The sequence below is a fragment of the Crocuta crocuta genome, unplaced genomic scaffold, assembly GCF_008692635.1.
Source record: "Crocuta crocuta isolate KB4526 unplaced genomic scaffold, BGI_CrCroc_1.0 scaffold248, whole genome shotgun sequence".
In the NCBI taxonomy this organism is placed as follows: Eukaryota; Metazoa; Chordata; class Mammalia; order Carnivora; family Hyaenidae; genus Crocuta; species Crocuta crocuta.
In genome coordinates, this window is record NW_027532409.1 from 4,741,697 (window position 1) to 4,767,689 (window position 25,993).

General features: G+C 44.9%; 1 protein-coding gene and 1 long non-coding RNA gene across 3 annotated transcripts in view; one reads left to right on the plus strand and one right to left on the minus strand.

The window, feature by feature from the left end:
* Positions 1-461: 461 nt before the first annotated feature.
* Positions 462-25,993, minus strand: part of RPRD1B (regulation of nuclear pre-mRNA domain containing 1B) — a 51,585-nt gene continuing 26,053 nt past the window's right edge. Inside the window, exons 6-7 of one of the 2 annotated variants that reach the window (XM_077778846.1) lie at positions 21,953-22,128; positions 462-2,805 (exon numbers count right to left, since the gene is read on the minus strand). In XM_077778846.1, the coding sequence (XP_077634972.1) occupies positions 2,656-2,805; positions 21,953-22,128 (326 nt within the window). In that variant the 3' untranslated portion in view covers positions 462-2,655. The remainder of the gene's footprint in view (positions 2,806-21,952; positions 22,129-25,993) is intronic. The other variant, XM_077778847.1, reaches the window with a different exon arrangement.
* LOC144243712 (uncharacterized) lies at positions 8,351-11,088 on the plus strand. Its single transcript, XR_013338742.1, has 3 exons — positions 8,351-8,528; positions 8,947-9,083; positions 9,742-11,088. It is a non-coding gene; the product is annotated as an uncharacterized LOC144243712 (long non-coding RNA).

Below are 25,993 nucleotides of genomic sequence, written 5' to 3' on the forward strand. Positions count from 1 at the left end.
TGTAAAGAACCAGAACATACTATGTAAGTGCTGAGTATTTATGGGCCACTAACAGTCACAATACTCCTAAGGGACAAGATTCTGTGCAGACAGCACAATCTCTATTGGTGATTCCTAATTACCCACCGCTTACAAAGCACCGGGTGTTCCGTAATGAGGTGGGGAAAAGAAACATCACACAATGTCGTTCAACAACACCATCTTTATTCAAAAATATATATCTATGAGACATTTCAGAATATACTGCTGCCGCCAATGACAGCCTATACTTCTAAATAAAGTCCTAAATTAATATACAAATTTAAGCTTTAAAAATATTCTTTAAGAAAAAAACAAAACAAAGAAGAATGAAGACGTTCTGAGGAATATGACCTAAAGGAGAGGTCCTTCGAGGCCTACAGATGCCCTAAAGAAAGAAAACACACAAAACAAAAGCCACCTCCCCCACTCCACCNACACTTGGGGAGGATACAGGGAGAATTAAAATTTAAAAAAACAAAAGCATTTCATTAAAAAACGAAACAAACCCCAAAACTAACTTCCTTACAGGAAGTCCACTAGTAACGGGTGTTAGGAGGCCAACACACTCATTTACATAATTGCTACAGTTTCATTTCTTGCTCTTGCTGTTAAGAATTATGCACCAATTGCCGGTCAAACTCAATCAGAGAAAACATAGCAGTGGGTGAAATCCATTATGTTGTAACATTTTCATCCAGCTGATCAGAGCGAATGTCTACTCTAACCTTTTGATTTGACGCTAGTAAAATTTTGCTTCCTTGGGAAAAGCACAGAGAATGTCCAAGATGGGCCCACTGCACACCCAGCTCATGTAGGACTGAAGCAGCACAGCACACGGGGAGGGGCGTATGTGCAGACATTTTAATCGCAAGATTAGAATTGATCTTGCAATTTCCCTGCGATTTTATTTAGTAAAGTCACCTACTGCCGCCTGGCCTCTGGGAGGAAAACTTTACAGTTAGAGACTCGTTAATTTCAGAAGGACAGGACAACAGGCAAACAACACACGGTCCGTACTCCAATCCGGAGAAGAGCTTCAATGCCACTATGCTCTCCACAGAGTTCAGCTGAACCCCGCTAGGACTTTTCACTGTTCTCATTTCACGGCAGACAGAAGAGCTTCTTAAAGGAAAGCCTGCCACGCTTTAAAAACACAGGCATGTTTCAACATGTTTAACATGTAAAATTACAAGTAATTGGCTTTTTTTGGTAATCCTGGAAGTAACAACTCAAAGTAATGGAGATCCTGAAGCCCCCACTGCTGAATTCCTTTCTCTAGCTTGCGGATTTCAGCCTCCAGGCCCGGACTCCTATTACACTCCTGGGGCAAACTGTTTTTTACCCGTTCCAATGTCAAGCAGCAGCCTGCCAAATCAGAATGATTTACAGTTAGCAGGCCCAACCTTTACTAAAAGCAAGGTAAAAATCCTCTGTAACTACATCATACAGTCATAATGTCAGCTGGCATGATAATGGATTTAAAACCCAAAATGAATATCCCTGACGTGCCCCCTTCCTCTGCCCAAGAGGAGCGACTCGGTAACAGCCGATCGAAGTCCTCCTCCTCCTCCTCCTCCAGACACAAGGACGTGTGCAGCGGTGTAAACGGACAGACAGACAGACGTGCACAGAGTGTCCTATCTGCAGGGGAGATACTCAAGATCACTCACCAGACCGCAGACCTGAGCCCAGTGAAGCAACGTTAGTGCGGACCCTATTCCCTAAAAGATGGGAGTCTAAAAGCAACACCCGTGCACAGCCCACACTCCCAGTTTTGCCTTTAGCTTCTGGGGCCCACCAGTGCCATTTCTAACAACTGCCTTCACAAGATTAGGGCCAAAAGATCATGTCTTTAGGAACCTTTTCTATGACCGTAGGTGCCTGGGAAGGTTATCTGTAGGAACCTGAAGCAAATAACTTATTTTTGACCTATGCCTGTGATCCCTGTTACTCTTATTTCCGAACTGTGACTTTAGGTCCCAGGTCAGCTCTGAATCTTATTGCGAGATTCCCTAGTCTGCTTATAAAACAAATGCACCGCACCTGTAACTAACTATACATCACTACAAGCAGGGGAAAGGAAGGATCAGAGATTTGGCAAACTCTTCATGGCAAAGCTGCTTGACAGTCATGCCTCCAACCTTTGGGGTGGACGGTAGCCAGGAAAGTCAATGACTCCAGAGCAAGTCCTTCAGTGGAGGCCTGCACTGAACTTGAGCAAACCCAGCTCTGAAAAGAGAAGCTGCTCTCATGACACAATGTTGTCGGGAGGGACAAGATTCTTCTGAAAGCTTCCAGAAGTACACATGATTTTCAAAACTTCTTGGGTGTAAAGAGAAAGCTAATAATGGAAAACCAACAGGGGCACGAAAACATGAAGGGGGAGAGTTTGTATTCTTTCCAAATAGGAATCTAATTGGACTCCACTCGCCACTGTTCTGAATTGTGCTCGACAGGAGAGGACGGAGAGGAGATACAGAGTCTGTGGTTCTTTCTTGAGGCTGCGGGACTGGGATGAAGGAGGGACGGGACCAGGGGCCACATGTTATTTCCACCATGGTTATTTCCAACCATGACTTGCCCTCTCTCTTCTTTCTGCTGGTAGAGATGGGAATCTGGGGCATGGCACCTGTCCTAGTCAGTTGAAAACAGGTCACCAGCAGAGGGCAGGGGGGCCAAGCCTCCTGTGACGTTGGGCAGCAATGAGAGGTCTGGCAAGCTCTGGATATGGGACTTGAGTTCCTTGCGGACCTGGGTTACCCGAGCGAGTTTCTGTTTGTATTCCTAAGGAGACAAAGAGAAGAAGAGGCGGTTAAGTGTGTGCACGCGGATGGTCAGGCCTGAGGAGCCAGTACAGATACTCTGGGCTTCTGGCTCTAGTTCTCCCCACCAGGCCACCCGTCCCCACCGCAGACAGGTTCGCAAAAGGAAGAACACTTTACATAAAAAAGGAAAGCAGAGTTCAACACTGCCAACAGTGAATTAAATGGTATCTAATGTAGCACTTGAGATTTAGAAGTAAAAGCATGACATTGTGTGTTTGCACTGCCTTTTAATTGGTTCTTTTATTTGAAAATACCTTATAAAATTAAGATACAGATGCTCAGGCTTTACAGTTCTTTTGAGGGTGCCACCTAGACATGCCTAGAAAAATCACTACAAAGCTCTCCTGTGTATTAATCCGAGAGAGTACCCCAGATCTACCACCTATGACAAGCACCACAGAAGCCCCAAATATCCCCACCACTGCCCGTGTCCAGGGCTTCCTCACCGCACACCCGAGTAACTGCGGCAAATCCCTGCTGAGGCCTTCCGGTAGTCTCCCCTACACATGCCAGACTTCTCTTCCGAAAGCCCAGCTTTCACCCAGTCGCTTCCTTGAGAGAGTGCAGCATGGCACCGCACTAGCCCCAGGGCGGCTCAGGACTCAAGGTCTTCTAAAACTAGTGTCTGCCTAAACGTGTCTCCCACAACTGCCCAACCCCCCACCCACAGGCCACCGCCTGCATGGGCCATTTGCTCACGGTTCCACTCTGGCTTGGAGGGCATCTTCCTTCCCCTGCCCCAGTGAAGTTCTGCCTCCGCTTCCCTGCCTACCCACTGAGCTCCACCCCTTTTAGGAAAATACTTTCTCTTCATCCAGAAGACTGGTCCCCACCTCCACCCATTTTGGAGCCCTCCTGTGCACCGAGGTGCATCTGAGCTCCTAACAGGCTCCTCTGAGGTGCTCTCTTCATGTATGTTAGACTTCCATGTTCCTCTAAAATAGGACTTCCCTAATGACAGGAACTTGGTGTACTATTTTCTTTCCTCCCAGCAAAAAGCACCTTTGGTGAATCTGTATGGAATAACAACCCTGGGCCATTTGAGGGCCCTGTCGGGGGCCCCCTAGCCCCTGGCTAGCTGTGTCACCCTCCTTGGTATTTCTGCAAAGACAGGAAGTTCCTGAGGATGGATCCCTGCTGATTAAAGCCTCTCCTACAGGAATGCAACAGAAAGCACTGGGCTCTGCGTCAAAGACTTGGGTTGGTTTTGGCTCTGACTCCAACTTGTCATGTGACTGTGGACCTGGTCCCTCTCTTCCTTCGTCATCACCTTCCTTATCTGAAAATGAAGGAACTGGCCTACTCATAAGATTGTTCTTCAAATTCTAGATCCCTTCCTACCAGACACCTTATACACACTTAGAGAGGCGGAGGGTTTGAGGGCATATGCTTAAGGATTCCTGGGAAGAGCGATAAGACAGGAAACAGTTAAATGAAGAACAATTAGCTCAAGTTAGAAAGACATCGTCCAAGAAAAGGGTGGGAGAAGGGACGTGGAAACAGGGGCAGGGAGGCTCTGTGCCCACATTAGTGCAGACAGCCACGCCTTCTGCCCGAAAGGAGAATTGCTCCCACAAACCATCAGATGAAGACACAGGAAAGAAAGTAAGCTTTCCCGGCATCCCATTTCTTTCCTTTGTAGACTTAACACAACTAAAATAATGACTTATTTAAATTATTAATAATGACTCCTCTATCACACTAGTGAGCTTCAGGAGGCTAAGACCGGACCCATCTGCTTTACCCATCATCCACCATCACCAGCAGTGTTCTGTAAACAGTAGGTGTCCAAGAGTTGCCCAATAAATTAACATATAAAACATAACATTAGGTACAAGTATACCACATTAGGTAATCAGCTTTAACTGAAAACTAATTTCAGAGATGAGGATCTAAAATGTCAAGCCTCCCTGCCCTTCCCCCTCTGCAAACATTTTCCCCCCTTCGGATTTATATACTTCAAGAGAAATTTATAGAGAAGACTAACTCTCTATTACTGAACAAGGATTCATTTAATTAACTTCTCCTGAACTCTATGTACAAAAAAGGTAGAAGAGTTACTGAACAGTTACCCTTCTTCCCTGCCCAAACCCCCTGACCGAAGCAGACGGACAAAAGCCACCCTGACTGGGAGTCATCACTCCTGGCAGCTACAGAGCCCTTCAACTCCAGGGATTCCTTAAGAACAGTCTAAAGATCATGGAGTCTCCAGTGAGCAGAGCTAGGTTCAGAGTCCAAGGCTCCACACTCTTGAGTGACCCTCAGACTAACTCAGTAAGTCCAACTGAGTTTAAAAGGAAAGGTGGTTAATCTCGTTAGACATCACCTTCAATTCAAATAATCCTCTCCTAGGCGATCTTTTATTTATTTTTATTATTATTATTTTTTAATGTTTTATTTCCAGCAGAGAGAGAGAGAGAGAGACAGTGTGAGCAGGGGAGGGTCAGAGAGAGAGGGAGTCACAGACTCTGAAACAGGCTCCAGGCTCTGAACTGTCAGCACAGAGCCCGACGTGGGGCTCGAACCCACGAACCGCGAGATCATGACCTAAGCGAAAGTCGGACGCTTAACCGACTAAGCCACCCAGGTGCCCCTCCTAGGCAATCTTTTAAAAGAAACCCCAAAACCCATTTGTTCTTATTTGGGGATAAGGAGGGGGGGAGGGGGTAGCTCATCATGCTTAGGCTGTGATTACATTATAACACAATCAAATAAACTTCATTTTAATTAAAGAAAATATGCTCCCCCATTAAAATCCTCTCTTCAGGCCACTCTGAAAGCTGATGGATCCTGTACACACCTCCTCATGCCACTGGGTTACTTGTTCCCTAGGGATTTCTACTTTAAGAGCAGGTGCATGAGCCTAGGAGGAGGCATCACTACAGAAAGGATGAAAGTGGGGCTGTCACTGAAAAAGATGAAAAAATAGAGAGTTCACATTAGCTCCCAAAACAATGAAATACTACTTAGGTATATTATTAAGATCCATATGAGGAAAACTATAAAACTCTGAAACAAAACAAAGAAGAGCTAAATAAATGAAGAGATATTCCATGTTCATGAATAGGAAGGCTCAATATTGTAAAGATGTCAGTTCTTCCCACATTGATCTGTAGATTCAATGCAATCCCAATCAAAAGCACAGCAAGTTATTTTGTGAATACAGACAAAGTGATTCTAAAGCTTACATGGAGAGGCAAAAGACTCCAAATAGCCAACACAATATGGAAAAAGAAGAACAAAGTCAGACATCATTCAACTCTAAGACTTTCAATAAAGCCACAGTAATCAAGACAATGTGATACTACTGCCAAAAGAAGAGACAAAAATCAATGCAACAGAACAGAGTACACAAACAGACCCACATAAATACAGCCAACTGATCTTTGATAAAGGAGCAAAGGCAATATAATGGGGAAAAGACTATTTTTCAACAAAAAAGTTGAAACAACTGAAGACCCACATACAAAACAAAAAACAAAAAACAAAAAACAAACAAACAAAAAAACGCCCCCAAAAACCCAAATCCAGACACAGAACTTACATCCTTTATAAAAATTAACTCAAAATGAATCAAAAACTATAAAATTCCTAGAAGATAGCAAAAGTAAATCTAGATGATCTTTGGTTTGGTGATGATGTTTAGAATGCAATACCAAAGGGTTGATCCATGAAAGAATACATAAGCTGGATTTCATTAAAACGAAAATTTTTCTGCTCTGCAAAAGACAGTGTCAACAGAATGTAAAGACAAGATACAGACTGGGAGAGAATGTTTGCAAAAGACAACATCTGTTATCAGAGAAATGCTTTTTTTTTTTAATGTTTTATTTATTTCTAGGAGAGAGAGAGAGAGATAGAGAGAGAGAGAGAGACAGCATGAGCAGAGGAGGGTCAGAGAGAGAGGGAGTGACAGACTCTGAAACAGCCTCTAGGCTCTGAGTTGGCAGTCAGCACAGAGCCTGACGCAGGACTCAAACCCATGAACCGCGAGATCATGACCTAAGCGAAAGTTGGACGCTTAACCGACTAAGCCACCGAAATACAATTAAGACCAGATGCCACCACATACCTGTTAGAATGACCAAAATCCGGAACACTGACACCACCAAAAGCTGACAAGGATGTGGCGCAAGAGGGACTCTCCTAGGCTCTGGTGGGAATACAAAACGGTACCACTATTTTGGAAGACAATTTGGTGGTTTCCTACAAAGGTAAACATTCTCTTACCATACAATCCAGCAATCATGCTCGCTGGTATTTATCCAAAGGGGTTGAAAACTTACCCCAACCTGCACATGAATGTCTCTAGCAGCTGTATTCCTAACTGTCAAAGCTTGGAAGCTGCTAAAGAGTCCTTCAGGTAAATGGACAAATGAACTTTGCCTCAACCAGACAATTATGCAGCATTAAAAAGACGGGAGATATCAAGTCATGAAAAGACATGGAGAACGTTAAATGCATGTTACTAAGTGAAAGAAGTCAAGCTGAGAAGGCCACATACTGTATGAACCCAACTATGACATTCTGGAAAAGGCAAAACTATGGAGACAGGGCTTGGGGGGATGAACAGGAAGAGCACAGAGGATTTTAGGGCAGTGAAAACACTAGAATGATGGACACACGCTGTTACACATCTGTCCAGACCCACAGGACGTGTGACACCCAGAGTGAGCACTGAGTATGGTATGGACACTGAGTGATCAGGAAGTGCTGTCCCGGATCATCACCGATAACAAGGGCACCACACCGGCGGGGGATGCTGGCCNACCTTCTTATTTTGCTGTGACCCTAAGAAATAAGCCAAGAGGTTTAAATGCATCGGCACGGATGACAACGCATATACTCTGAATATCCAAATACAGGTAAAGATTGCTTTCAAAACTGTTAAAACATGTACCTGGCTTAGCTGGGACAATTGAATGACCCAGCTTAGTGCTTTGAGGAGAAATGAGCAGGTAAAATTCGTGGCAAGCTCTGATTAGGTCAAACCGAATAGTAATTGCAATCTTACAGTTCCCTTAATAGATTCAGTAGTAACACACTCTGATCTCCTACCCTTTTTTTTCAACAGATGAAGCCATCTATAGATGTCACCAAGGACAAACACACTCTCCAGATCGGGTCCAAACGAAACCATCCCCACAACACAAGTCTGGCTTCTCACTTGCCCCCCGTTCCCCCCGCTCCCGGGCTCCCTTGGTCAGGTGACGGTGCTGCCTCACTAGCTGTCTGTCCACGGCTTTTCTCTTCGGTTCTGGACAGGTAGCAGAGACAGATCACGAAAACCCAAGAATCTTTCTTCGGCACCTACCAGCCTGCCTTCCGACAGAAGCCGGAGCACAAGCTCTCCTGCTGCAGGCCCCAGGCCGCGCCCCCAGCAAGTGCAGGCCGCAGAGGTCCAGCCTGTCATGCTACCTCTAACACCTACGTCAGCGTGAGGAGACCTGTTCCAAGGCTTCTGACTGACCCATGTACGTGTGCCGCCTCCCACAGCAAGGACGCTCCGCTGGGGAAACACGGTGGCAGGGTGGTCCCACGCTCCTTGTCTCACACGCCTCCCACCTGTGTGCAACAGAGGACCGGGCCTAGCTCTCACGCCGCCCTGCCAGGGACAGAACGTGCGAGATCGGGACCTGCGCCACAAGTCACAGCGGCTCCCTTCTGTATTCTCGTCTTCAGGTACTTGCCTTCCCCCCACTGCCCATCGTAAGCAAGAGACAAGGCAGACCCAAGCAGGTAGTCCCGCAGCTCTTCCTGTCCTGCTCATGCATTGTTTGTACCGCAGTGGCGGCAGAGGTGAGGGGCTGAGCTGCACCGCTCCGCCACGTGCACCGACCGCAGCAGACCCTGCCTCACCCATGAGAGGCTGTGGGGACTTGGGGATAAGCTGACAGTTCTATCAGACTTGCTGCTGCTACCCTGCTTCAGGATCCTGGAGGAGGGTGGTGGGGGGAGAGTGGGCACCGGTGATAAACTGCCGGAGTTTATTTAACTGCCAAGAAATGTTTAAAACGCAGAGGGTGAGGCCCAGTGTGCAGTTCGGAGATAATGCCTAGGATTTATGCCCCTGGCAAAGCTCTGGAATCTTGCTTCACAGGCTCTCTGAACTGGCAGCAGAAAATGTATCCAAAACCCTCTGTTTCCTGTGGGTCCAGCTGACACCGTGTGGACACGGGCCATCATGGAGCACGAACGGGGACCATCATGGGGCACACACACGGCTGGCTGACTGGAGTGAGGCTTGCACATTCTTTCGCCTTGTTTGGGGAGAGCAGCAGGCCAGACCTGACATGCTGCAGATGAGCTCAGAGATAAAAGGGTTAGAAATGATAGGGGCTGACATTGTGCTGACCTTTCTACAGGAATTTCATTTTCAAAACAAACAAAATTATAAGCTTCTCCCCTAGCAACTCCTATAAGAAATACTGATCAAAATGTAAACATTGTTAAATCTCTTTTTTTCTGACTAGGAAGTATTTACATAAGAAAAATTATGTTAGAAATCATACCGCATGCAGGGGCTTGATCTGATGAGACAAAATTTCCAGCATTGAGACCCATGTTTTTCTTTATCTTGCCCTGTTGTGCTATAGGACATATGGTAGATAAAAACCACCCACTGCTCGGCTACTCCCAATTAAGAGTCATAAAGGGTTATTATGCACGCAGCAGTTTATGAAGGGCCTTGCTTTAGAGGTGACCTGCTGTACGGAATTTAAGTCAGAGAGCTGCTCAATCAGATGAGGGCTGACAGCCAAAGAGGAAGGGGAAGCTGACCCCCACCCTAAAACTACTTAACACCCTGTCACTAAAGCTCACAGGATCTATACTTAGAAAGCATAGCCTCTATATAAACCACAATTAATTCATTTCTCTGTCTTTCATTTTTTAGGGAAAATACATAAATCTTTGGATTGAAAAGAAGAATGCCACTTTTGCCTTTTCTTCATAAATCTACAGGAGACAAAAAAAAACAAACAAACCCCGTCACCAATCTGCACCTCTCTCCCCCAGCCGGCTCCATGGTCCCCTGTGACTCTGTGGCAGCCGCAGCACTGCAAAGTGACACACATTAGGCGGTCACAGCAGGGGTAGAACTGCGGGGGAAGATACAGGGAAAGGAGGAGGCCGTGGCTCTGGCTCCAGCGCTCAGGGCCTCTTACTAAACCAGCAGTAAAGTTAAACACAAAGTATATCCCAGAAGGCAAAATGACAGAATGGATACAGTTGGAGGAATGTCCTTAGAGAGAGGCAACCATCCACTGAAGGCATCAAATGGGAAGAAGGGGCTTCTTAAGCTCGGAATTGGGCCACGAAGTCTTTTCAGGATGCTTCTTTCTCCCCAGCAGACCGTCCACCCAGAAGGTTTAAGGGAGCTTCTACTGGTGCAGCAAAAACTCCCTTCTGAGAGGCATTTGCAGAAGCAAAAGAAGAAGAATAAAAAGATAGTGTCTACACATTATTAAATTAATAAAAATGAAACTAACAAAAAAAGAAAGTCAATTTTAGGGCTGGGCAAATTTTCAAAACTTGACGTAATTATAAAGCTAAATATTTACAATTTAACAGATGTCCATAAAATGCTTTAAAAAGAGGTTTATTTAAAAAACGCACCTGGGTCCTCCACAAATGTTTACATTTATGCTAGGTGTCTCTCATACAAACCCAGGTAAATACGTGGTACTAAAGTACAAGAAGAACCATTTACTACTTATAATAAGTGCTTTTCTTTCTTTTAAAGTCAAATGTCAAAAATGTAAGTTTTATGTAAGTAACAAAGGGTCTCCCAAACTGGCCTCCTTAACCATCTTCATGGAAAAGCAGGTGACTGATGTTGTCCAAACATCAGAAATGCAGAACCCTGGGGCACCTCGGTGGCTCAGTCAGTTAAGCATCTAACTCTTGGCTTCAGCTCAGGTCATGATCTCACGGTTTGTGAGACAGAGCCCCACATCGGGCACCATGCTAACAATGTGCAGCCTGCTTGAGATTCTCTCTCCCTCTCTCCCTGCCCTCCCCTGCTCACTCGCTCTCTCTCTCTCTCAAAAATAAATAAACAAAAAAACAAAAAATTAAAAAAAAAAAAAAGGAAATGCAGACCTTCAAATGGTTTCTCCTCTTGAGCCAAATAAATACTGGTAAGTCAGGCCTTCCTAGAGGGCAGCTGAGAAGCAAAGGGTAGAAAGGCAAAGGGCAATTCTCACACAGAATAATTTTAGGTGATATTTATTATAATCTTAAGTGCTAGAAGGTCTGTGTGGGGCAAGGCAGCCTGTAGGTTACTGCACTGCACCTGGATACAGTTTTCTCTACAAGAAATAAAAAGACCAATTCCTTTGCATAAGAAAAAAAAAAAGAAATACAGTTCCTATCACCTCCAAAGGCTGAGAGGATGTATCACCTCTCTCCCACCAGGAGGAGGCGGCTGTGATAGAAAACAGTGTCAGAAAACCCAAGTTCAAATCCTACTCTGCCATTCGCCCGTGGTGCACCCTATGACTTCACCTTGCTGGGCTCAGTGTCTTTACATTTAAGCCAGGAATGGACATGCTGCCTCCACTATGGGGTGGCGCCAGACTTGAACGAGACCAGGCACTTGCTAAGCTGTCCGATGTGAACCAGTCAAGCCGAGGGGAAAAGAACCACCACGCCTCCCGTGTGGATCATCTTATAAGCAGTCCTCGGTGTTCCTGAGCCACATGTGAAGAAAAGGCACAACAGAATTGAAGGAAAAGAGAAGTGTTCATGGGATACAAAGATCCTTCCTCCCATAAGCCACGTGAGGAGGTCCTGAAAATTTAGCACATTCACAAAAGTTTGTTTGAGCAAATGAAAGAGTCTCTAACCTCCAAGACCATGGAAAAGTCATGGACTTTTATGACTAGGTAGCACCAGTCTAGTCCGATCACTCTAAAGGTCGAGAGGGAAAATCTATCTACCCAGTAAAGCCTAGATCTCAGGGTAGCATCATCCATGTGAAAGGAGGCCCCCGCCATCAAAGATCTAGTCTGTCCTAGCCTAGAGATGAACTGAGCCACAACCACACCTGCCACCTGAGACCAGGGCGCCGTGTCAAGCATTAGCATAGGGCTGGGGATGAAAGAGTGACAATACAGACAGGATTTTATGGTCTGGTCAGGGAAATAACCGTATCATCCATAAACAGAATGACAAACTATGTGGTGTTCTGAAGGAAAAAGACAGGGAGATAGGACAGTATACGTGCAGGGTGGCGGGGAGAAACCTGGTTTTACAGGGTGGAGATGGGGGTGGGGTCTCAGGGGAATACTGTTTGACACGGAATATAAATGATGAACCGGAATCACAGAGGTAAGGGTAACTGGTGGGAAGAAAAGGGGACAGAGTGTTCTAGGCAAGGGGAACAGCGCATGTAAAGCTGGAGAAAAAAAGGCCGGCACAGACAAAACACTATGGAATGGGACAAGAGACACGGCTGATGAGCTCAACAGGGGCCGTGGGGCGGAGCATAGGGTGGGCAAGGGGAACATATAAGAATTTGGGCTTATTCTCCAGGAGCAAGAAGCCATTAAAATGTTTATGCAGAGGAATGACCTGCTCAGAGCTACATTTTGAAAAATATCAGAGGGCTGCCCCGTGAAGAATGAATTCTAGGATGCAAGAACAAAAGCAGATGGGTCTGCAGTGAGGCCACTACAGGGAGCAGGTGAGAGGTGATGGCAGTCTGGGCTAAGGTGGTGGACACGGACACAGAGATGAAGAGAAGGGGACAGGTTCAAGTAAAGCTGAGGAGACAAAATCACAATGGCTTGCTGACTACTCCGATGGGGCAGCCAGGCCACGGGAGGTGTCTGGCAGTGGTGCGACACAGGGGCTGAGGGAGACCGAATAAACCCATCTGGAAGGAGGGACAAACGGGGAGTAACACTGGACGAACTTTGGTGTCTGGCTTTGATGAATGGCAACGCCATTCTCCAAGACAGGGAAGGCAAGGAAAGGAAAGGTTAGAAGAAGAAGATGGTCTGTTTGGGTCATTTGACATCTGAGGTGTCTGTCGAAAGAAGATATATGGGTCTGAAGCCCAAGGAAGCATCTGGGCTAAAGGTCTAGACTTAAGCCATCAGCACACAGGTGGTAGCTGAAGCCTCTCTAAAGGTGTCCTGCAAGGACAGAACAAGGAAAAGGCTGAAGATTACCAACACTTACAGGGCGGGGATGGAGTAAGCTCTGTAAAGGATGCACAGGGAAGACGAGAACAGCAGAGGTGGTACCCAGAAACTCGAGAAGAACACATAAAGGGTGATGAACAGTATCAAGTGCTATAAAGAGGGCCAAAAAGAGAAAAGGAAACAGGGGGGACAAGTATCTTTCGGCATTTGAGACTGGACCAGCGGCGGCAGATTCTGAAGACAGCCACTTCAGTCGGCTGTAAGATACCCAGGCCCCGCTGCAGTGGGCGCAGAAGTCGAAGTGGCGAGAGAAAACAGGGAGTTAGAAGGGGACGCTGGCAGTGGTGGTGGTGAAGGTGTGCGCTCATGTGAATGTTTTGTTTTTGTTGTTGTTTTTCATATTAGAGAGGAGAAGCATGCTACCTGCTGGGAAGGACCCCTTCAGACAGTCTACCGGAGACTTCTTCCACAGAAAGGAAAAGAAAGCACCCCGAAGGCCCCGTGTGTTGAGAGAAGGCAGACACTAACAACTTCAGGTTAGACAAGCGTGAGACCCTGTTTGCCCCAGGAGAGGGTAATGTTATTTTATAAATGGAAAACCCCACCAAAGATAAATGGCAAGGACCACTGGCCTCCATGGAGAAAGCCAGGAAAGCCTGGAATGGGGACCGCAGATGCTCATCACTGAATCCTCACTGCGTTAAACGATACTCATGGGAATGCCCCCTAGCAAGTATGCCTCACAGAAGAGAAACACGGCGGGCCAAATAAAAGGACCCAGAAAAGCACCAAATACATCATACCAGACATTTTGAAGAAAGAGTGGACTGAGTCCATTAATCACTATCCAAACCCCGAAAATGCTCAGAAGGCTACTGGTAAATTTTTGTTGAGTTTAAAATTGCAAAGTTGCTCTGCTTAAAGTTCTCCAAGTACGTAATGGCTGGATTAAGCAAGAGAGTTGTCCATACTTTTTCCTAAATATAGAAGAGCTTGAATAGAGAACAAATAAGGAGGCAAAGTCACAATGACAGCTGTCACCTTCACCACTTCATGTAAAGCACACCAAACCCCTGGAGCTTGCGGACTTCATCTGCAAAGGTTTTATTCTGACTCCTGATTCCAACTGCGAACATTTCTACTCTACTGTAGAAAAAAACTTTCTGGGGGCGCCTGGGTGGCTCAGTGGGTTGAATGTCTGACTTCGGCTCAGGTCATGACCTCACAGTTTGTGAGGTCGAGCCCCACAATGGGCTCTGTGCTGTCAGCTCACAGCCTGGAGCCTGCTTCAATTCTGTGTCTCCCTCTCTCTCTGCCCCACCCCCGCTCACATTCTATGTCTCTAAAAAATAAACATTAAAAAAAAAGGATTTTAGGAAAAGACTTTCTAATCTTCAAGCCCTATATTTTATAGAGATAAAAACGCAAGTCAGAGAAGGAACTTCCAAGATTACAAAGTATGACACAGTCCAGTTTTACTTTCTAAAAAATGGCAACTTGAAGTAGGCAAAATAACAGAACATTCAAAAAGACTCAAAGAGATCTCTGCTCAAAATGGCACGTGTCCACTGGGTCAAACATTTAGACACCAGGGCTCAGATTTCTGTAATCTGAACCTGCTCTCAAAGTGATGGTCACTCAAGTCAGTGTTATACCTAAGAAGCAGCTGCTATTTTCCCACAGCAGCTCCAAATGTAAACCCAAACTTAAAGCCCAAAAGAGAGCGTCATTTGTCTAATTAAACTATTCAATGCTCACTTCTTCATAAAACAATGATTAATCTTTAACTTGTAGATGAGTATATGTATACCCATGGACATATGGGTAGGTGTGTCTTCTGTCTATCTCTAAAGTTGTCAAAAGCACTAGACAGTCTAAGAGCACGTAAAGAGCAAGAACTCCCAAGGCAGGAGTGCATGCTGGAAATGCACATACACGCCAACACACCCAAAGACAAGCAGGCGTCTACACATACACACAATGTTCGTTTTTAGAAATTTACAGGAAGGAAATAGTCCCAACTACTGGAAGTCAGCCCAAGGTTAAAAAACAAACAAACAAAAAAAAACCCCACAAAAAACCATAAATGCTCAATAAAAATAATCATTGATTATCCAGCCACAGGTATTCAAGCAGCCATTTAAGATGTTTGTATAAGGTTTGTGTTAATAAGGAAAGATTACCACATATAGTTAAAAAAAAAAAGCATGACAGAAAACTGTCTACATATTATGATCATTTTAATTTTAAAATTGGAGGAAAAAAAAAAAGAAACATACCAAAATGAAACCAAGTTATTTCACAGGCTCCTGGGTGGCTCAATTGGTTAAATGTCCAACTTGTGGTTTTGGCTCAGGACATGATCTCACAGTTCATGGGATCGAGCCCCATATCAGGCTCCTTCCTGACAGCAGGGAGCGTGCTTGGGATATTCTCTCTCCCTCTCTCACTCTGCCCCACCCCGGCTCCTATTCCCTCTCTCTCAAAATAAATACATAAACATAAAAGCTACCTCTGGGCAGTGAGATTATAATACTTTTAAAATACTTATTCTCAAAGTTTCCTACGATACATTCTTTTATTTAATCAGAAACAGAAGTAAAGAAAGAACTGAGTATTCCTTGAATAAGAATGAACGTTCTGGCAGGGAAGAAGTGACAAGGGGCCCAGATGCTGTTTTGGCTTAACATGCATATATACTTTGTAAGTCTGAGAAATTAGTGATACATACACCAACTAATGCTCAGTGGGGCGGGTTTGGAAAACAGGAGGAATCACCAGAAGTTGTGTTATAAATATAGAAACAATGCTATGGCTAAAAGAACTCTAGCTAGGAGAGCTTTGAAATCATGTCACTTATGAGGCACGTGGGTGGCTCAGTCGGTTAAGCGTCTGACTTTGGCTCAGGTCATGATCTCACAGTTCGTGGGTTCGAGCCCCGCATCGGGCTCTGTGCTGACAGCTAGCTCAGAGCCTGGAGCCTCTCTTTGGATTCTGTGACTCCCTCTCTCTGACCCTACCCTGCTCATGCTCTCTCTCTCAAAAATAAAAACATTAAAAAAAAAACCAAAACAAAAACCTGAAATCATGTCACTTCTTTAATATGAAGTCTCAAATGCTGGGGAACCATGCATACCCTTAGGTCACCAAGTATGTGAAGTACATTATGATGATTATAACGTTGCATTTCCCCACCGGGAAGAAAAGAGATGAACGGATACCAAAGTTTCCACATCGTGACATGGAAAGCACGCTTGCGTGCGCGCGCACACACGTGCCCTTACGGATCAAAGCTCGAGCTGTACATCTAACTGGAGCATAAGGGTCAGCAGCAACTCTCAAGAAGGGAAGGACCTCAAGGATACAGCCTGTAAACTGCAAATTACTCACCAAAGCACAGAATTCAAGAAAAGTCCCCATCTACAGAGGGAAACTCCGTAGGGGGAGGCTCCCATTTCAAAGCAGGGGTGAAAAGCCAGTGGGTAAGCCATGCGCTGCTGCCCGGGGAGGGATGGGAGTGCAAACTCTCCGTGGGGTCACCTGAGCTGTGTATGCAGACGGACCTTTCGACAACAGCTGGACCAGCCTGTGGTGCTGACAGCACTGCTAGACTAGGGAGGAAAGAACTCTATGCTAAAGAAGGGCAGTGAGTGCAGAGGACTGTGGGCAGGCAGGGCCAGGCTAGGCAGGGTCTCTAAGTTCCCAAAGGAAGAGTACATGATCACTCAAGTCAGGTGTCAGATTAGGGTTCTGGTCCTCACTGACCTCCTCTGTGACCCTGAACTATTCATAGACTCTCAGCTTTGTTTTCTCATCTAAAATGAGGATTAGATCGCCTGTTCCCATCTGCCCTTACTGAAACGGACAATGAGATATTGGATTTAAACATCATGGGAAAAAGAAGAATTTACTCCAAAGTTGACAAAAATGGAGCTATCTCCACCTATTGCCTATTCCATCATTGAAATAAATGCTTCTAACCATCTGCACCCTGCAGGGAGGGGAACAATGCTGCCAAAAACAACAGACGGCCATCAGTTTGGTTTAGTACCTCCTCAGCTACAGCCAAAGAATTTCTCAAGTTGTTATAACCAAACTGCAAACAGAAATATGAAGAGTCACAAGGCAATGTTAGATCCTGGGCCATTTCCCTTCCCAGCTGTGCCATCTGAAGTAGAAGGCTCTACTCCTGAGTCTTCATTACAGCAAAGGGGGAGATGCCCAGTTGGGGAGACACAGCAGCACCCCCAACTTCAATGAGCCAATCGCCCTCCTCCACATCAAGCATGTACTGTCAGAGCCAGGAGGGTACTTAGAACCTCAGTGGCAGAGTCTGCTCTCTCAAACCTTAGAAAGGTCTTCTCAGAGGCCACTCTGAAAATACTTCATGCAACTATTTTAATCCCCCTAGGTAAGATGGCCTTTTTCTAAAATAAGGTTCTTGGGGATTGTTGAAATGATTCAACCTTGGCTATTCTTCTGTGTAGGATGTCTTCTGGCTGCCCACCTGATGGAATCAAATTTAAAATAAACAAAACAACAAAGAAAGGTAAATGCAAACCTGATGGAAAGTTGCCAGATGTCTGCCTCCGACTGTATTCCTGGTTTGTGGCAAACTCCCTTTTCTGGGCCTGAGTTTCTTCACCAATTTGGAAGTCAGATTCCACAATGTCTAAGGTTCCATCCAGCTCAAGAATACTGTTAACGACTTTACCCAGACATCCAGGCCTCAACGGTGCTGCTGAGCACACACATGTCTGCACGCACGCAATGTAAAGGTGGGGGAACACATGCCTACGAAAGGCAGCACACCACTGCCCCCTCCTGTGACCCCTGATATTTATGGCACCTAAACGGGGCCTTTGTAATGTCAAATTCATCAGTAGGTGGGACTCTAGCTAGCATGCTTTTTAAAATTCCACAGCAGATTAAAGAAGATCTAGGAAAATAGAAAGAAATCTTGTGTTCACTGACTGGAAGACTTGCAATTGTTAAATGGCAATAGTTCCCAAAGCAATCTAGAGATTCAGTACAATTCCTATGAAAATTCCAATGACCTTTTTTTGCAGAAATGACAGCAAACACCATGATGTGAATGAAGATAACTGATATATCAAGGCAGTAAAACTGCACACGTGTGCACCTTTTTAAATTTTTTTCCCCAATGCTTGTACATGTAGGTCTGCACCCCCTCCCTCCACCGCTGTGCCCATGTGCCCCGGTCGCTCAGATGGAGCACAGCCACGCCGTGCTTGATCTCTACTGACGAGACTGGAACTCCATCCGACCCATTCAGACTGCAGCTCCTGAGCTGCTGACAGCCAGCCGAGACTACGGTCACCTCCATGCACCAGACATACACCTTCCCTTCGCTCTAAGAATGGAAGGTTGGAGGTTCTTCTGGGACCTTCGGCCTTTACCTTTGAATTAACCTTCCTCTGTGCCCTCCGTATTTCTGAGCTTTACCTCCAGGCTGCCATTGGTGCTCCCTTCCACATGCCCTCCCCCGTTTCTAGGTTTTCTCATGTTTGTGACAAAAGCATTGCAAATGTATCTGGGGCAGCCCCTTCTAACCCTGCCTGTTAGTTGAAGGGAAAGGTGGTAGGCCAGTGCCAACACTGACACCCCAGAAACAGAAGCAAAAAACACAACAAAAAACATATAGATAAAAAAAAAAGAGAGACATCATCTCAAAATGGATCACAATTCTACTTAACGGGGAAAAAAAAAAAGCACAACAAATGAGAAAACCCATAGGAGTTTCTATTAAAAAGTCACTTTTCTCCCCCACCAAATTAAATCATATTTGTCAAACCACTTTTCACACAACTTTTAAAAAACCCTCTTACTTCTAGAAAAAGATTACATTGACTGATGAGATTCCATGCACAGAACAAATATTTACCGAGGAACAATCACGTCGCCATCACAGAGAGAGCAGTGAGGGCGTGCAGTCTAACAGACTTCGGAAGATGTGCCGAAGGCACTACCATTTTCAGAAACTGCCCATGTGTTTAAGAATTCATTTTAAATAAGCTTCTGACCAACTTAATGTTATTACTAACATGTTGGTTCTTTCCTGGTCTATTTCAAGTCAGACACAGTGAACTGGAATGTCCCCCTTACTTATGTCTCACACTCTAGCTCCCTGTCTGCTGTTGCTTCTCCCCCAACAAGAGTGTCAGCTCCTTGAGGGAAGAGGGCATGTCTTGCTCATGTGTGCACATCTGTCTGGCACGGGGCTTTGCTGACTATGCTCACGAATAAGCAAGCAACTCCTTACAGAGTACAGAGCCGCGTTCCCATTGGAGGACTCTGACACCTCCTTCCCACGTGGCTCTTTTCTTCACCCATGTGTCTGCTCCAGTCTAGCTGTTTCCGATTTATAAACATATTTCTCTTCTTCAAGGGCTACTTCCTTTTACAAAGAGGTCTTGTTGCCTTCCAGGAAGTTTGGATTTGACCTTAAACCACAATCAGAGTTGCCAACTGTCTCCTTAATCTACATTATGTATTATCCCCTGGTTTGGTTTTATGTTCACCTATACTGTTTATGCCAGAATGGCTTCCTTGAGGGCAGACACACCATCTCTTTCCGTGAGCTGTGACTGTTCCCTCCTACATCCCAGGGTGTGAATCATCCTTGGCTCTGAGTCCTCATACTCCCTATTCCAAAGTTTAGGAGTCACCCAGAAATCTAACGTAAGATTCTTAAGTGAATGACGAAAAGGTATGCTTGTTACGTGAGGGAAGATACGAACTTAAAAAATAAAAAAAAAAAAGGAAAAAGGAAAACTCACGTGTTAACAAATCAGAACTTTGGGAAGAAAACAGATTCTCAAGCAAAACGTCACATTTCCAGAGTTCTAAGAATTCCATGTTTATACTTTAAAGGCAATGAAAGGATTAAAAAAAAAAAAATAAAAGCAGATTTCATTTATATTCTGATATGGCAATTTTAAAACAAGAACTGGCAGTGTTAAAAAAGGGAATGTTAAAAAGCTAAGGATACTTGAGGCACTGTCCTCAGCAACAGGAGACTGAGGATTTGGAATAATCCACGCTAGTCATGGATCTTTCAAGCGGCATGTACTTTACAAGGATATGGTAGAGTAAGACCGGTCTATTATGGAATGTGACAGAAAAATCAGTTTCCAGAGAAGAGACTATTTGCATTTTTAATAAACATGAATAAAGAAAAGAACTATAGCCATCTCTCAACATCTTACATTGCAGGTAGTCATCTGACTTTTTAAATAAGCAAATTTAGCTTCATTTTTACAGTGAATGGTTTTGCTCAAGTGGCTAAGAGACATGGTTTGAGAACAGAAAGAACCTTTAGTTCCAAATCTGTACTTTCCAGTGGACCATCCTGTTCTGATTCTTAGCACTGGAATCCTAATGCCCAGATGAGCAGAGACTTTGGGCCGGAAAGCTACGGAACGGACCCAAATCTCTGATTCATCTCTCTGCTTAATGACCCTTCATGCACCTTACGAAACACTGGCTCTACAGAAACCTGAATGATTCTCCTGAGAAACATAGGGAAGAAAGTGCAACTGTGAGGAAGGGAAACAAAGAGTTAATCCACTCTACCAACCCAATCTCCTTCTCAAAGACTCTGTCCTCTGTGGTAGCTTGCCACGTTCCACCCAACAACAGCTGCTCATGATAATCAATGTCTGACAGATCAGAGAAAGCCCTTAATGTGTCGCCAAGGGGCAGTTCAACAGATGGCATGGTGACTTACAACCAGAATCATTAATTACACTCTCTTATTAGTCCCGGGGCACAGTGCTGAAAATGCTTCCTCAGTGAAAGATGAGCATTTCAGATAAATGACCGTCTGGTACTGCCTGTGAAACTCCCTTTAGGATTTCTGGTCAGTGTCGATTTCTAAACCTAAGCCATACTATTTTCACAGCCGTTTCCCATCTTCCGCTTCTAGACTGGCTCATGAAGTCACTCCTTCCCCCACCCCCGCCAACTATCCATCCCTGCAAGTAAGGGTACGGTCAAAAGTGCCCATCACTCATCACCCGCCTCAAGTCAGCAACTGTGTGGAAAGGCAAACATAGTAACAATCCCAGCCCCAGCACTAGCTCCATTTCCCCTCCCTCTGTGCCAGAGAACATGTTTCTTGAGTGCTGGGGTAGGGAGGGCAACTCCCGGCTCCCTCCCTTATCTACTCCGGTATTTTTCTTGTAATATGTGACTGCTTCTCCAACTCAAAATTGTCCTCACCCCTGAGACCACTAGCAGCTTGGGGCAGGCAAAGGTTCCCAAGTGTCCATACTGCTGGCTGTGTTACACAAGCGCTTGTGTGAAACCACCATGCACTGGATTGAGAAGCCAAACAAACGCATGGCGAGGAACCGGTTCTAAAGCCGCTCCCCAAGGGCATTTAGGCTACTGTGAACTCAGGGTAGGAGTGGGTTCTTTCTCCATAGTTTGAGAACTGGACTCCATACACATCCCTGTGAAACTGTAGAACTGACTGCAGGCAGAGCTTAGAGGCAGACTACTTACTGGCCTTACCAGTGGATACAAGTCAGAAATAAATCTCAATATAATCTAAAAGAAAGAAAACTTAAAGCATATTCCAAACACTACCAAATAAACATGCTTGGGTTTTATTAACCACCCATTCTTATTGCACCTCAATCTATAATTTTTTTTATGTGAATTCCAACTAAAGCAATGTGAAGTTCCTAAATGCTTTAAGACTTTATTGTTCGTTTCCTGCACTCCGGTTCATTCTTTCTTGGACACATAAAATGTGACTTCAATTTCAACTCAGTTCAAATAATTACAATTATCTGATGGATATTATCTTCTCATAAATTTTTAAAAGACAAAAAAAAAAGTGTTAATTAAAGCATAATAAAAATCTCCTAATGTGGACTATACGAAGGGAAACTTGGAAAATCTGGGTCTCCCTTATAGCGTACTCACTTCTAGTTTTTTCTCCTTTTCTGACAAAACGTCTTTCTGGTTCTGGGTGTACTCCACCAACATCCGAGCCAGCTGGCGCCGGTCTTCCAGTTCTGCCGCCAGACGCCCATTATATTCTGCTAGTAACAGACATGCTTCATCTACTGTTTTTGAGAGACGTTCAGCTGCCTCTTTGTCTATGTACAAATGAGACCAAAAAATAGAAACAATATAGAAATCACACAGGCATGATTGCAAACATTTCTAGGGGAGGTTAACATTTTCTCTCTCTCAACGTACAGGGTCCCAAAATAAGCCAGAACCTGCAGACAGACAAACAGTGGACTGGCTGACAGAGAAATCCAAAGGCACACACTCCTATTAACACGATAGGACATTTCTGAATGTCCTGAAGTGAGGGTACTCTTGCAAAGGATTTCTAAATACCTATTCCTGCCAAAGCTCTACAAATAAAGCAAACAGAAAGGTATCCTATTTAAGGTCACACGTGAAATAACTTTTGCTTGCCTCTGAGAATTTCACAAGTGCTTTCATTCATATTATTTTGTTAAGTATTCTTTGCATATTCCTTTTGAAATACAAAAGCAAGCACTCATTTCTTGAGTGTGGAACCTAAGACCAAATGAAAGTTACAGTGCTTTCATGTGCTTGGCAGAGGTGCTGGGACTTAAAACCACATCTCTAAAACAGACCTACAGGTCTCTACCCCTTATACCACATAAGCCTTAAACCTGGGTAGGAGTTCTTCTCTTCCATTCAGCAAAACATAGGGTCTGATAAGAACAGACATTCTTTCAAAATCTTTAAACACAACCCACGCTAAGAAACACACTTTATGCAAACACATAAAAAAGAAAAGTTTCATGAAACAATACTTATCCTTACTATGTGCAAAGTGTTCCATCTTCTATTTTTTTTTTTTTTTTTTTTTTTTTTTAAATTTTGTTTATTGCTTACCAGACTGATTTCACATCCAATTAATGGGTTGCAACTCAGCATTTGGGAAAAAACTGTGAAGTGCCAAAGAAAGGGTATTCTTGAGAAAGACCAGGTGAACAAGGCTCAACATTAGGAAATGAAAGGGAGAAACAAAAGGTGATCTATATTAGAAAACAACAGGTATAACTAATTTCTCCTGCGTATGGTGAAATTACAACTTTAGTATGTACATATCATTTAAAAAAAGCCCTTAGGGGTCAAAAGAGTGGATCAGTGCTTTGAAGCACGAGCACCAGGGAGGCCAGCGGCTCAGTGGGACAAACTGGAAGGGGTCACAGTGACACTGGTGCTGCTCCTTGTGAACACAGGTAGTCAGAAGTGAGAGACCTCAGCATTCTTGGAGGCAACAGGGACTCAAGGGTCCCCAACAGAGTTTCTGTTTGGCACACAGTCTGACTGACTTTTGGATGCCTTCTTAATATGAATGTCAGGAGGTGAACTGTTGAGAGACCGCACATTAGGTCTGCTTCCAAAGATGAGGTACTTCTACACTCCTCAGGAGCAGGGAAACAGAAGGATGTTCTTAGTGAAGAAGAAAGAATGAGCCAAAGAGAACGCAAAGGAGAGGGACAATCTCAGTCACAGAGAATTAAAGAAGATGGTAAAACTTATTCTTCAAGATGGGTGGTAAGGTCTGAGAACAAGCTGCCAGAGTGGTGAGGTTGATTTTACCTTTGTCTCTGCCTGGCTGCATCTCCTTTGACCCTGAATGGTTAATTCTTTAAAATGTTTTGAGTGCCCATGGCAAAAATGCAAGGAAAACAGAAATTTTAAGATTAAAAAAGGGGGGGATGCCTGGGTGGCTCAGCCAGTTAAGCCTCTGACTTCAGCTCAAGTCATGATCTCGCACCTTCTAAGTTCAAGCTCTGCGTCGGCCTCTGTGCTGACAGCTCAGAAGCTGGAGCCTGTCTTTGGATGGTGTGTCTCTCTCCCTCTCTCTCTGACCCTCCCCCGCTCGTGCTCTGTCTCTCTCTCAAAAATAAATACACATTAAAAAAAAAAGATTAAAAAAAATCAATTCTCACCCTCCAAGTTGTACCAAGGGAGATAATTCCTTCACATAGATAATTACAATCCAGAAAAATAACTGTAATCATTTTAGGGGCTACAGCAAAAACGTAGTCCCGGCAGAGCAGATCAGGGCTCACTCCAGAGAACCGAGCGGCCGCCCTCCCACGCCCCACCCTCCCGGCTCCGCAGGCCGGCGGCGTGTGCCTCGCTTGGCAGGCCTCCACTCTACTCCCTCGCTTGCGCCAGGATTCTGTTTCTGACTGTCGCTCGTGCCTCCCCCGACCTCTCAGGTTCTTTCCCGCGAGCAGACAGACACGCTGCTCTCCCTTCTGGCCACATGTCGCTCTCTAGCTATCCTGTCCCACTTCCCTGCTTGCCTTAGAGAACTCCTCAGGACAGCTGACCATATATTCCTGGTACCCACCAGGACCCTTCAGTGACCCTTTCTCCTACGAGTGTCACGAAACCCACTGTGATCAGACTGCTGTGCCCCAAACCTTCCAATTAGCTTAACAAATAATTGTGGCAAAGTGGGCTCCTCTTAATGTGCCCAACACCATTCTAGGCCCTCAGAGCAACAGGGAACACAAAGGACAAAATCTCTCTGCCCCAAAGAATTTACATTCTCAGGTAAGAAGAGAAATATGCTGCACTTTACATGCTTATCAACTGAGGGTAAGAATTTGAGAGAAGGAAAGGCAGAGGAGAAAGCACGGAGCATTCAGAGGGAGGAATGTAATTGTAAATGTACTGGTCAGGGTAGGCTTCACTGCAGTGGTATGTAAACCAAGGCCTGGAAAAAGGGAGAGAACCAGCCACGGGACTGTGTGGGAAAGCTCATTCCAAGCACAGAAAACAGCAAGTACAAGGCCCTAGAACTGGAAAGTGCCTAGCAAGGAGTTTTTGCTCTGAGCAGAGAGAGACGTGATACAACTTCCACTCAAATCATCGCTCTGGTTACCCTGGTTACGCTGAGCACGGAGTGATGGCTGCATGAGAAACAAGGAGAAAGCACAGAGACCAAACAGGAGACTATTGCAATAACCCCAGTGAAGATGGTGGTGACTCGCACAGGTGGTAGCAGTGGAAGTGGTGACAATGTCAGACACTGGTTGGGGTCCTGATCAACAGGAATTATGAGGGGGTCACTTACTGATATGCGCAAGACCATGAATGAATTTTGGAGAGAGGACGAAAAGTTTGGTTTGACACATGTAGAATCTGAAATGCCTTTGGAGACACCAGGATGTACAGGTCTCAAGTTCAAGTGACAGATCAACAGTAGCCATGTAAATTAGGGAATTATTAGCCTAAAAATGGTTACTAAAGGTCATCAAACTGGATTAAGAGGAAGAGACAGTAAAACTAACTAAAGAAGAGAGCTAAGTACTCAACATTAAGAGGTAAAAGATGGGCGAAGAAACTCTCAAAGGATACTGACCAGCCACTGCTAGGAGAGGCGAGGAAAGCCAAGGTACGGAGCCCCACTTTCCTGCTCCTACTGGGACAGATTTACCACAGATCCGCTGGCTTAAAATAACACCAATGGGTTATCTTAATGTTTATTATCTTGGACCTCTTCTTCCATCTTCAAAATGCATCTCTACAAAGACTGTTCAGGCTCCTATTTCCTTCTCTGACTCTTGCCCTCCTGCCTCTCTCTTACTTAGAAGGAGCCAGTGATTACACGGGGCCTACTTGAATAACCCAGGTTATCTCCCCACTTCAAGATCCTTAACCTCATCACATCCATAAGGTCCCTTCTGCCATTTAGGAACACACTCACAGGTTCTAGGGGTTAGGACATGGGCATCTGGGTGGGGTCAGAGGTATCATTATTCTGTCTACTGAACCAAATAGAAGAAATGACCAACTGGGCCAAAGGTTACGGAGATCAAGTGACGATGACCACAAATAAAGATTGGGTAAAAATTCGCCACTGAATTTAGCAACAGGGAAGTCATCAACACTGACAAAAGCAATTTCAGTGAAGTGTATTCCACAGAGGATGGGAGGAGGGGACAGAGGAGT